This window comes from Chelon labrosus, assembly GCF_963514085.1.
Source record: "Chelon labrosus genome assembly, chromosome: 1".
Classification (NCBI taxonomy): domain Eukaryota; kingdom Metazoa; phylum Chordata; class Actinopteri; order Mugiliformes; family Mugilidae; genus Chelon; species Chelon labrosus.
In genome coordinates, this window is record NC_140337.1 from 12,912,866 (window position 1) to 12,925,450 (window position 12,585).

At 42.0% G+C, this 12,585-nt stretch overlaps 1 protein-coding gene across 1 annotated transcript in view; it reads right to left on the reverse strand.

Moving 5' to 3' along the window:
- The window catches only part of LOC311493734 (zeta-sarcoglycan-like), a gene marked incomplete at its 5' end in the record, with an annotated part of 37,613 nt that overhangs the window by 20,046 nt on the left and 4,982 nt on the right, over nt 1–12,585 (reverse strand). The window contains 2 exons of the mRNA XM_084552509.1: nt 1,478–1,579; nt 7,654–7,848. Of these exons, the coding sequence (XP_084408635.1) occupies nt 1,478–1,579; nt 7,654–7,848 (297 nt within the window). The remainder of the gene's footprint in view (nt 1–1,477; nt 1,580–7,653; nt 7,849–12,585) is intronic.

Sequence of the window (12,585 nt, forward strand, 5' to 3'; positions counted from 1 at the left end):
TTGTTGTATGTGGCTAAACTAAATGTGCAAAGTTAAAAGCTCTCATTTCACAACATGCTACTTGGAGCGCTGATTTAAGGGACTACTTAGCTTTTAATTTGCTGCCAGCTACTCAAGCCAAAAACAGTGCGGGAGTATTTCCACATGGCGTTCACAGATTATGGCTTCAGTTATTGATTAAAATTCAAAGCACTGACTGATCCGTGAAAAATAAAACCCAAGCTGCAGCGAGTTCAGCAGCTGCGACTTTAAAACAATCATACTACATTTTGAGATACTTTAGGTGCACTACTGATTTCACTGCTGCTTCCTGGTAATGGCTTATTGATCAGTGGTGGTTATCTGACTGATGAACAGCGCGGTGCACTGTTGTGTAAACTCCATAACCATAATCCCTGCTCTCTCGGTGCTTGACATATTTCCTCAGGTGAGAAATATTGAGTGACCCATCGAGATTTTTTTGTCCTGCAAATATCTCTGGTGCCGGTAGATAAGAGGGCCACAGCACAGCTCTGTCTGTAAAACAAGACAGTAAAAATGTCTGCAGGTGGTATTGCAGCGGGGAGTGAAATATCGCCTTTGTCCAATGTTCAGCTTGGGCTTCTGCTGTGGCCTTGAGGGGTTTTCTATTGCTAAGCATGCAATTGTTACATTTAAATCAACGTTTAGATCCAACTAGGACATCAAAAAGGCAAGAGTGGCCAATTCCAAGTTGATTCTCAATCTGGTGTGTCAAATTGGACCCACTGTCGAGCCACTTCCTCCATGGACATCCCTCAAAAATCGAATTTACATGGAACACTAGCTTCCAGTGCTTGAAATTGCTTTCTGCACCATGCCTAATCATTGAAAAGGGGATGATCCAACTGAGTGTCTGTGATTCGTGTGGGAGAAGGAAATTTGGATCAACTTTGTGCTGGAGCTGTGTTGGTTAATCTACTAAACATCAAAGCAGAAAGAAGGGAGGGAGGAAGTGCGAGGGGGGGAATTTATCGTGTGGGCTTGATTGGAAATCCAGCAGGGAGACTCTGGTCCCCCTGTAATCGTCTGTAATCTCCTGTAGGTTGCAAGAGGCCTGAGAGGAGCCGAGAGGCAGCCTATTACCCATCTACTGCCGATGGGAGGCCCTGATAGTGCACTGTTGGAGGACGACAGGAAATGAGGAAGTGGTGGTGGAGGAGGAGAAGGAGGAGGAGGAGCATCACACAGAAAGAGTTGAGTAAACTCTTATCCAGGTACAAATATAATCTAACAAAGTATTGTTGAGTCTGAGGAAAGTTGGCCTTTGTTGTTGATTAATTGATCATAACTTCCTCAACACTGAACAATCAATATCCGCATGCAAGCTTTGGAGAGATCTTTCTCCCCAAAAGCTTTTCACATGTGTTTCAGTCGATGATGGTTATTCCTAGTTCGTGATTGTATTGATCACTGAGGCATCTTGAAGTTGGTGAGAAAATTAAAGGGAGCAACTTACCCTCCGGGACTGGATCTCATTCACATACAGAGGCAGCAGAAACTCGCTGATTCCCTCCAGGCGTATCCCATCCTGGTTTAGTTGGAGGTTTCCCATTCCAACCTGAAACACAATCATGATCATCAGCCATTATTGTAATCAGGCGCGCCAATTTTCCTGATTTGACTGAACGGATTCCCAAACGTATGAAAAAAAAAAAAAAATATTGAATCCCCGCTGTGGCTGAACTGAATTGGAGAGAGCAGGAGCCGCTGCGCGCCAGACAGGCCAGCGGACAGGCAGCGGCGCTGATTGACAGGGAAGAAGTAGGACATGACATCGAGGTGACAATGCCACAGACACTCAGCGGTGTCGGGGTGACAGGCTGCATGCAGTGGGAGGAAAACTGACGAGGACCAGGCTAATGTGGCAGCTGTGGATGTGAATGTTGAGAAGATTCTTGGAAATGACAGGGGAATTAATCAGATTTGCATGAGTTGGCTTAGGACTGATGTGAACATTATCATATTGATTATCATTACTGGCAGTGATAATAGTAGTAGTTGTAATAGCATTTTTAACGGGGAGATAAAACAGCATGAGAGGAAAAATTAGCAGCCTAATGGTGACGGCACTATAAAGACAGTGAGAAGACATAGTATAAGGATTATGCTGTATATGCACAGGTCCGTGTATTAGGTATACTGATACAGCCTAATGCAATACAACAGAAATGGCTATAAGATCAAAGTACGTGGTGGGATTGTACTGGAGTGTAAAATATTCACGGTTGCTGCTGTTAGCTGTCTTGCCTCCATGTTATTTCTAGACCCTCTTAGCCAGCAGTTGTGGAGGCTATGGTTTCATAATGCAACAGGGACTTTCACAGTTACATGTATAAATGCTAAATGCTACCAATCCATGAGAAAAACAGAGATGCCTTGTTTGCTATTTGTGGATAGGATGGCCAACATGACTGTCACAGGGCAGAACTGCTCGTGTACTGTTGGGTAGGTGGCAAATCAATATTTGAATATGTTGTTATGTACGAACACATGTAGGTATTTTTACCAACAGTGGCAGGGCTGAACTGCCACTGTGGTTGTGCACACAGCCAAATCCAGGCAACATTTTTCAAAATGTATTAGTGGTTTGGGGAAAGGAATAAAAACCTCTCCGGGATTGTGTACTAGATATTGTGAGTGGCTATTACAAGTACCTCCCACCCAATTTTCTGTTTTTAACAATAGTTTACCCAAGTAATCATTTGTCTAACCGGAAGTACATCAACAAGGGCAACCATGGGTAGGTTCCCTTTGGTTGGTGGGTCAGCAACCAATAAAAGGCCAACGGAGGGGCAATTTCACAACTCAAGCAAATTTAGACCTTTGTTTTTTAATCACTTGGCAAGTCACAGTAGGAAATGCAAAGGTGTGATTGATTACATTGAAATTTACAACGTTCAGAGTCTAGCTATTGTACAATGTTGGCTCACCCTCACTGCTCATGGGACACTTGATGGAACCAAGCCATCATTCATTTGTTTCACTTGTGCTTTTCCTGCTATGAGAAGTCAAACAGTCTACTTACAGAGTCCATTAAATGGGGACACTTTCTAGAAAGCGTACATATTTAGACAGGACCTCATGCAGCTATTGCGTGTGCCTATAATCAAATAGAAAGCTGGGATGGGACAGACAGGAGAAAAAAAAAAATCAGGAGAGGAGGAGGTGGATTTGGCACTTTTGTATGTCAGGAGACAGACTTTAAAGTACTGTGCTGATGTAGTGGGTGTGAAGAGTTCACTACAGGCTGCAGTCAGCCAGAGTAGGTTGTACCAGTTCTAACGTGCTGAAGTCCTAGGATAACATAGTGGGGGAAAAAAGAAATGTGATGTTCCAGAGGTGGAGGACTTTGTTTTGTCAGTTTTAAAAAAGAAGTGTAAGGCCAACAAAACAACACCTGAACTTCCCTGTTCCCCTAAGAAGCAAGAAGTGGTTTAGGAGTTGTTTTGTGAAAGCCTTGTCATCTGTAACTTCACAACGCTGCAAAGTGTTACGTTATGAGCCAGTGCGCAGGATGAGGTGTCAAAGATCGAGCAGATACGGATCAGGTTTAATACTTCATCTCGGCAAAAATGAACAAAATGAAAAACGACCCACAAGCTTTTCAGATGAGGGAAGTCAAAAAGGATCGAGTCATGTCTCTTCTTGCATCTACCTTTTCGCTTGGGAAATGTCTAAAGTGTGTATTTTAATTGGTGGAGGCAGCATTTCAAGTACATTAATAAGAATGTCATTAATTACATTTACATTACAAAAGTTATTTGGGTTCTACTCTGCTCTTATTCTTTAAGCCATGCACATATAAGTAGAGACAGATTTGTACATATAAAGGTCATTTCACTAGTTATAGATCAAGGCTAATATTAACCAAATATTAACCTAAAAGCAGTTTTGTTTCAGCTAGACAAGGTATATGAAGTTACAAGAATATAAAACTGAGGGCTTTAAGACTTAATTTGGGTATTTGCTAGACAGGGATTAGGTAGTGCTGAGATGCTTTTAGATGCACTATGTGAGGGCACAAGACAGCCTTTTTGGAATTTAACCTATACTAAGAAATATTCACTCACTGGACACCTTCCTAGGTACACCTCTTCAACTGCTTGACTGCAACTTGAATATCTGATCTGAGAGTCGCACGGCAGAAACTCGTGCCTTTTAGACACACAGACATGGTCAAGACAACCTGATGAAGTTCAAAATGAGCACCAGAACGGGGAAGAAAAATGATTTAAGTGACTTTGAACATGATATGTTTGTTGGTGCCCGGCAGTCTAGTCTGAGTACTTCTGAAACTGCTGATCTATTGGGAATTTCACGTACAATCATGTACTTACAGAGAATTATCTGAAAAAGAGAAAATATCCAGTGTTCGGCAGACGAAAATGCCTTGGGGATGCCATAGGTCAGGGAAAAATGTGGCCTGGTCTGATGAGTCTAGATTTCTGCAGTGACATTCAGGTGGTAGGGTAAGAATGATGTGGTGGTGTGTGGGCACGCTTTGGGCCAAACTGAGTACCACTGATCACTGTTTAAAGTGCCGAAGCCTACCAGAGCATTGTTATTGATAATGTCCGTCACTTTATGACCACTGTGTACCTATCCTCTGATGATTACTACCGGCAGGATAACGTGCCATGTCACAGAGCTAAACTTGAACATAACTATGAGTTTACTGTACTAAAATGTCCTCCAGTCACAAGATCTCAATCCAACAGAGCACCTTTTGGATGTGGTGGAACAAAAAGATTGACATCGTGTATGTGCTGCTCACAAATCTGTAGCAAATGCACAGTGCTGTTATGTCAATATGCACCAGGCAGTCTAAGGAATGTTTCAGCACCTTGTTGAATCCATGCCATCAATAATTAAGGCAATTCTATAAAGCTAGTCTAACCCAGTACCAGCAAGTGGATCCTAATACGGTGCCCAGTGAGTTTAAGTGAATTTGGCTTGACTTTCTGTCTTTTGTTAGCCTACTGTATTTATAGAAATAATTGCTGCTTTGAGAGAAACTTTTTACAATCAATGCTTGGTGCAGTGTGCGTCATCAGATTTTTTTGTGTTATGTCCTCATATAGATGTTAACACACCTGTCTTGCCAGGAATGGTGAGATGGTGACTTTTGATGGGGCAGAAACCCAAGTGTGCGATAGCTGGCAATCTTCTTTATCCTAGTTTAATGTCTGCAGACATTAATAATAAGATAAGAGTCCAAAACCATTTAAAATGTTTCTTAGGAGCGACACTAAACTAGAGAGTCGTTCTCCAGTAGCCTTTTCATATCGGTAAATGTTTATCAGTGACAAGCTATAGCTGAAAACCTATTATTATACCAATAAAATGGGGTGTAGTTGGTTTTCTTGTATAGAGTGAGTCCGGAGAGATTGGGAGCTGCGAGGGGCATTTTCTGAAGCAACGGCAGTGATAAGGTCTTTTACTCATGACACAGACTGATGGGAGGCAAAAGAGTAGAGGAGTGATAGCAGTAGTCAGGAGGCTTGTCCGTCGCACAGAGGGGGGGTGTGCTGCCGTCGGGAGTTTGTTTGGCAAATGGCAAATTGTGTGCATTGTCCCTGAAAATGTCGCAGGAGCCCCACAGCATCTGTGCGTAAGGTTTTGTTTGAGATGAACACATTCTGTGTCAGCCGGCCCTGCTGCAAAGTCTTTTCTAACTGCAGAACAGACAATGCACAGGACATGAGAGATGATGCCTCTAACACATTGCAAATGGCTCTACATGAATACATCCTTTCACTAGACCTTTGTATTAAGGTTAAACAAAGAAAGTGAGAAAGAAAGAAAACTATCTTTCATTGACCTATACATTGTAAACGTTACTAGACAACGTTGGAAAAAGTAAACTATTAAAAGTAATAAGACTGACATCAATATTGGGAGTCATTGGGAATCATTTTCTTTGGTTGTAGATTGTTTTATGTTTTCATTTTCATCATTCTGTATATATTAGAACATGCTTTTTACAGGGGAGACACATTTGTCTTTTCTGGCATAATTTCTTTGATGTTTTATAGACAAATAATAAATTAACTGAAATAAATATTCGGGGGAAAGTGATAATACAAAAAAATCATTACGTCTAACCCTATTAGTTTCAGTAGAGCTCTTCCTACGCTGAATATTTGCAGTGACATAAAAATGGAAACATTTTCAACAGAATGGGAAAAGCTTGACTACACAACTGAAAATAAAGGGCAGTTATTCTGACATTTTTTTGTGAACATGTTGCAGATGAATATTAATCTTAAACGCCAACTCTCCCAACAACCCCAAAGTATAATACAACTGTAAGAAAGAGGAAGTTAACCCTTCGGAAGTACGTTTTTCTGGATGAATTGGTCATAAAATGTGATCGGATATTCCCTAATCGCAATGTCCTTATGGTAATAAGGCACAAACGATCTCAATCTTGTGTTTATTGGACACACCTATTAAATATTGACAGTGCTTAATAAGTGGTCGAACCTCCTTTGGCAGCAATAACCTCAAACAAGCACTTCTTGTAGCTTCAGATTAGGGCAGCACAGCTTTAATGAGGAAGTTTTGGACCACTTGTCCCGTTTGAGCTCAACCACAGTCTCGGGATGTCTAGTGTCAGTGGCTGTCTTGATGTTATTCTTCACCATCTCTATCTGGTGCAGATACAAAATGAGTTTAGTATTTCTCTGACTGGGACACTTCAAAAGGTGTATTTTTTGTTTGAAGTCTTTCTGTAGAAGATTTTTGTTGATGTCTAGGGTCAGTGCCCTGCTGCGTCTCTAAATTATACCGAGCTTCAGCTGGCAGACAGCCACTCTGACATCTATCCTGTAGGATGACGGGTCAATGTGGGAATTCATTTTCCCCTGGATGATGGCAGCTCGTCCAAACCCGGAGGCGAAGAAGCCCGAAATCATGAGGCCATGATGTTCCCTCCAGCAGCATGCAGTGTCCTATTTCCCATCAGTTCATAAAACATTTTGCCATTAGTGTTGTGGCCAAGCGGCAACCTCCTGGGCTGAAAAATGAAGCCAATGCAGAAGTGGCCACTTGAGGTTGGCTCCAAAAGGGAGTCAGTCCTCATAGAACACCATGTTAAAATGCCCAACATTTCCCACATAGAGACAACGGCGCGGGTGTGAATTTTATATTCTAACTTGTTTGTATTATACAGGCCTTAAAGTTTTGCTTAATTAAGGGTGTGGTCACTTTGAGTGACAGGTGGGTGCATCTGACAGCCTCACCTTCGCTTAAACTCCACCTCTTTGTCCATTTTTGGCTTTGAGTCGAAAGGTTTGCAAATATAAAGCCCATTATTGTGGCATGTCAAGCTCCTGAATTATCCTCATACCTCAGATGTTGATGTTTACAACATGGTAACATGTAAGGTCTCTGTCTGATTACCCAATGTGGAGACTGTTGAGGGTTAGGGTTTGGATTAACAATTTAAATCAGCACCATCACACTGCATTAACCTGTGAAGTTTACTGCCAAATGAAATTTAATTATTTTCACTTAAGAAATCAGCAAATCGTGTCATTTGCACCGGAGTGTAAGAACGTTTGCATGGAACTCTAACCTTTCCAGCTCTATTATAATAGCTCAATTTGGACAATGCTGTGCTGTACTCACCACTGAGAAATTCATGACCTTTATGATCCAGACAGTGAGGGCCAGGTTAACTATCATGGTGACCAGGAGCAGCAGCAGGAAGAAATAGAGGCATCTTTTCCTCCAGCCATAAAGACCCACTGGGTACACAGCTTCACAGCCTGGTCGCTGGAGGTGCAGGGACTGGGACGCAAGGATAAACTGCTCCTGGGTAATCTGGAAAACAAATACGCAGAGCGACCTTTATGTTAGCCGGCTGTCAGGGATGTATTCACTCCACACACAGGCAATCACATATTGTAAGTGGATATTGCCTCGCAAACACAACTCTAGGCTGCAGCACGGCTGTGTTAGTTCACAAGGTTGTTTTTTTTTTTAGAAGTGGTGCTACTACATTCAGAATGAATGGTGAAAGCATGGCATAAATGTCAGCTGGGGAGTTGCTACAGCTTGAAACATCCATGCCTGGTAATTATATGGAGTGAGAAGGCGGCGTTTTGAGCTGTAACACGCAATTCTGTTGTTTTACTTGTGTAATGCATACCTGGAAAACAGCAATTTAGAAATTCAACCAGTAGCGGAGTAATCAATCAAGCTCTGTGCCTAAAAGACAGGGTCATTTAGGTGGCTTTATTTTATTAAAAGAGAAACCACATAAGAGTGCCCATTCGTAGGAGGGGACGCCTTTCATTCGGCTCCAGGAGAGGGGGATCATCCGTCAAGATTCATCGATTACAAGTTAACAATCAGTTGAAGGAATAACGTGCCCAGAAGAGAAAAAGCTCCTAAATAGCACACATTTATTTAAGTCAATGAACATAAGTCTGCAGCCAAATCTAGATACTAATGAGCTAATCATAGTGATTAATAGAAGGTGCTGTCGGGGGGGGAAGGGGGGGGGGGGGGAGGTCCTTGACATTTCTGCTTGTGTTTATGTTCTTTACAATGAGAAGTCATTTGTTTGATTCTAATAACATGTCACGGCTTTGTTTGTGATGCTAATTACGTGTTGACTTTTTGTCCTCGCTGTGCTTAAAAAAAGAAAGTCACCATGAGTGACAGCTTCTTGTGGCTGAGTTGTTTACCGCTCCCCTCAGGTTGAGGTCTTTCGAAAGCTGCTGTCAATCAACCTTTCACGGGGAAATATCTTGCATGTAGTGTGCAGTTGATTTTATGGAGCTGCATCCAGAAGACAATGTGAAAATGATTGAGGATGTCTTTACTGCAGGCATCGCTCATTATATAATGTGTTTTTTGTTTTTTTTTCCACTCAACAATAATTTACCTTTGGCTAAGCCCCGCCCTAGAATGTAGATTGACCAATCACAGCCAAGAGAGCTCCCACAGGGGTCCGACACTTTTTCACAGCGCTCCATTGACTTTAACGCAGGCGTCTCATATTTTCGGTCTCGGCAGGCTATACTGTCGGTATATATCCAGCATCCAGGGTATGGATAAGCCCAATGATGTGCGCGCAAAACCCTGTGGAGCTAACCAAAACATCACCGTTACAGCTTAAGTTGCATAGTTGTTGATACGCTAGCACACGCTGAAGAAATACAACGTTATACGTGCGTAACGTTAGTCCGTTTGCTTCGTAATAACGATTATAGAAGTGAATAGAGACGTATCCAGCTTTGCATGAACAGTGTTGCTCCTTGATATTGATACCAGAGCCTTATAGATAACCAGAAAACCACAGCCCAGAAGAGAATGTCGGACGTAGCAACAGTAACCAAGGGGGGCGGGGCTTAGCCAAAGGTCAATTGGTACAAGATCAAGCTGGATACAAAGGGTCAATTTAGTGCAAAATGTTCTCCACTCTGGCTGCGTAAATAAGTGCCTGCCAGCCACCAAGACGCTTCTATGTGGGAGCTCTGATCTCAGATCAGAGATGATGTTTGTCAAGTGCGGTTGTCCAGATGAGGGCGAGCGGTTGCTGTTTTCCTGCAGATCGTGTCCGCGGGCTGACGGCGTGAAACTCCTCATCACAAGTTGCAAGGCTGGCTGAGCTCTAAACTGTTCCGCTCAGCTGTAGTTGGAATGATTTCATACCAAGCTGGCCATCCCATCACTCCCTCACAGAAAAAGCACCTGCTCATACAAACCGAGATAAAAATGTCCAGCGGCGACACAGTGTTTAAAGTCCAATTATGTCGAGAAGTTTTCAAAGATCCTCCCACTTCCACTGGTTTCATTTATCATGGCTGTGTAAACACTTTAATTGCGTGACACACACATCCGTGACTGACACACCTGTGAGCAGTTTTCCCCAGAGGAAGCCTTGGACGTGTGATGCATGAATAACTCAAGTCATGCCACACATGCTTTATTCACACTGTCGTTAGCACAATGATGGCAGGCATCATTAGATTATGTTTGGGGGTTTTTTTTCCTGACAGCCTCTCATTAACTATGCAAGAAAGGACTCGACAAGCTGAAGAATTTTTCCAGGAGGAACTAAACTAATTAACCGAGGTTAAAAGATGTAGTAAGAGCAAATACTGTATATGTCTCAGTCTGGGTATCATCGTAGTTAACGGGCTTAAAGACGGAGCAAAACTACAGAACATCTGTTTTAACAGTCAGGACACAAAATCGCAGACTGTGAAGGTATTGTGTTGTTGCAACAGATCAATATCTCTTACAAGGGTGAGCGGTTGATGAATTCTAGTCATTATGAAGCCAGAGACACTCAAGTTGTTTTTGTAAAATTGTGTAGCAGTATGTGATGTGATGGTAAAAGGCTGGTGCAAGAAACAGAGATTACAGCCTTCAGGCTGCCTGCGGATTTGTAGGCATACCTGCATTTTCAGTCATTTATCAAATGCGAACTCCTTCACTTTGTGGATGATCATTTAGAAGAAGAACGCAGTGTAGTAAAGCCCAAGGTGACACATGATCTAATTTGAATGCTACCTCTGGCTGTGAGGAAAATGGGTGGTTTTCACATTAGCATTTTAGAAACAAAACGATCATTAATTAGAGAAAATCACAGTCGGTGTCGGCTCTAGATCCTTCTGTTAAACGCTGACAGTCAAAATATGACTATGAAGTCTATATCTACAAGGTATTTTCAAGAAACATATTACACAAAACCACCAAAATATTTCAACTCTCTCGATTACCATTACATTTCCCCATCACCGACATTGGCTGAGTTTACATGGACACTAGTGTTTCACCAATAATCGTAATAATAACTGGATCAGAATAAAAATAACCACCTCAATCAGAACAGGTTCATCCAGAAGTAATCTATACATTACTTCTCATCCCGTGCCTTGCGTGGGTTAAACATCAGGTGATGTTGCATGTTTCCAGGAAGGTCAGAAACAGGGTGGTAGCACAACAGATGATGAATGAAGCAGGAACTGATGTGTGTTGAAAATGTGGAGCCATCTAGGTCATCTTCTTCTCTTGAATGAATTCAGTGTTATCTATAAATTTGAGGAAAAAAAACCTTCTCCTTCTTCTGTTATATTTAAAACAGACTGGACCCCCCTTAGCAGCAAAAGCACTTGAAGCATGTCAAAAAATAATCTATCCTGATTGATGTTTTTGGGCTATGTGAACACACATACCTTATCGGATTGTTTTATTTAGTGCCAGACTGCTGGAATAACTAGAATGACTTCTGTGATTATATTGGAGACTGGACACTCTTTATACAAGAGGGATAATAACGCAGGACGCCGCAATGCAAGTGGCGTTTAATAAACCCTAAAGCTTCCGAACAACTTAATCCACTCTTTAAGTGACTGCTTCTCTGGATGAACAGTTTAGGTCGCAACTGCCAGCGGTGGCAGATGTCTCACAAATAGATGTTGTGACTTTGCAGCAAATACAAATGACCCATATCGCTGGCCTAGAAATGTCAGCGATTCCAATTTACCCAGCGACACAGCTGAGGGACGAGCCCGCGATGAGAGGCGCTTACACACTCGCTGAATATAAACTCTGGCTGCTGTGTCAGACAACTTTCCGTGGCGTTGGAAGATGCCTTTCAACTTATAGTAAGACCATAAACTAAGCCATTACTCAAGATTATCATCAGTCGCTGACATCCTTACAATAAACTGGTATCTGGGAAACTGTATAAACATTGATAACAAAAAGAAAAACTGTTTCAAACCAATCTTTTAGCCTACAGGAACAGCCCTGCTGGACAGATTCAGTCTATTTTCAATCCACTGTTGCTAGGGGAAACTTCAGCACTTGTAATTTCTATGGCAACCTAGTGTTCCCAACGCTTGCGGATTCCTGTGATTTCTTTGCAAGAGTTTTAATGCATATATTACCCGGGCTTCCTAAAGCTTGGGTATTCATAGAGCGAATGGAGCAGTGCATAGCGGCTGGCGTTTTGTTAATCTGTCACTTCAGCATGCCGGTCACAGCTGACTCTCACAAACACGCTGGACCGGACTGACGGAGATGTCCAACTGCAGCAGGCGGGAGACACTACTGACTTTAATCAAACAAAATTATTGATTATGCTAAACTACGTCTGTTTATGTCAGTTTTAGAAGATCTGCCAAATAACTATTTATAGTATTATGAAGCAATGCACTATACAATTAATGACTTTGCACTTTTACTGCAGCAAGAAAAGGAGATAATCCTAAGAATAAGAAATGAAGCAGCTGTCAGTTAAAGGTCAAGGAGGGGACAGATGGACACTTAAAGTTGGCAACTATGGTATAATTATGGGCCAATTATGCAACTGTACAAATAAATTGGCTATTTTTTATTTTTTTTTTTGGGGGGGGGTTGTTTTGTTTGGGTATTTTGTAATACGTTTTGTCATTTTATGAATTAACTGCTCTGCCCGTTTTAAAAATACAGCTTGGTGATGTTGGACCACATCGTGGACGTTCTTGTGGCACTGATTTCCGTCTCATCATTAAACAAGCCAGTGACTAAATGACAGGCTGCCGTTGCCCTGGTTGTGAA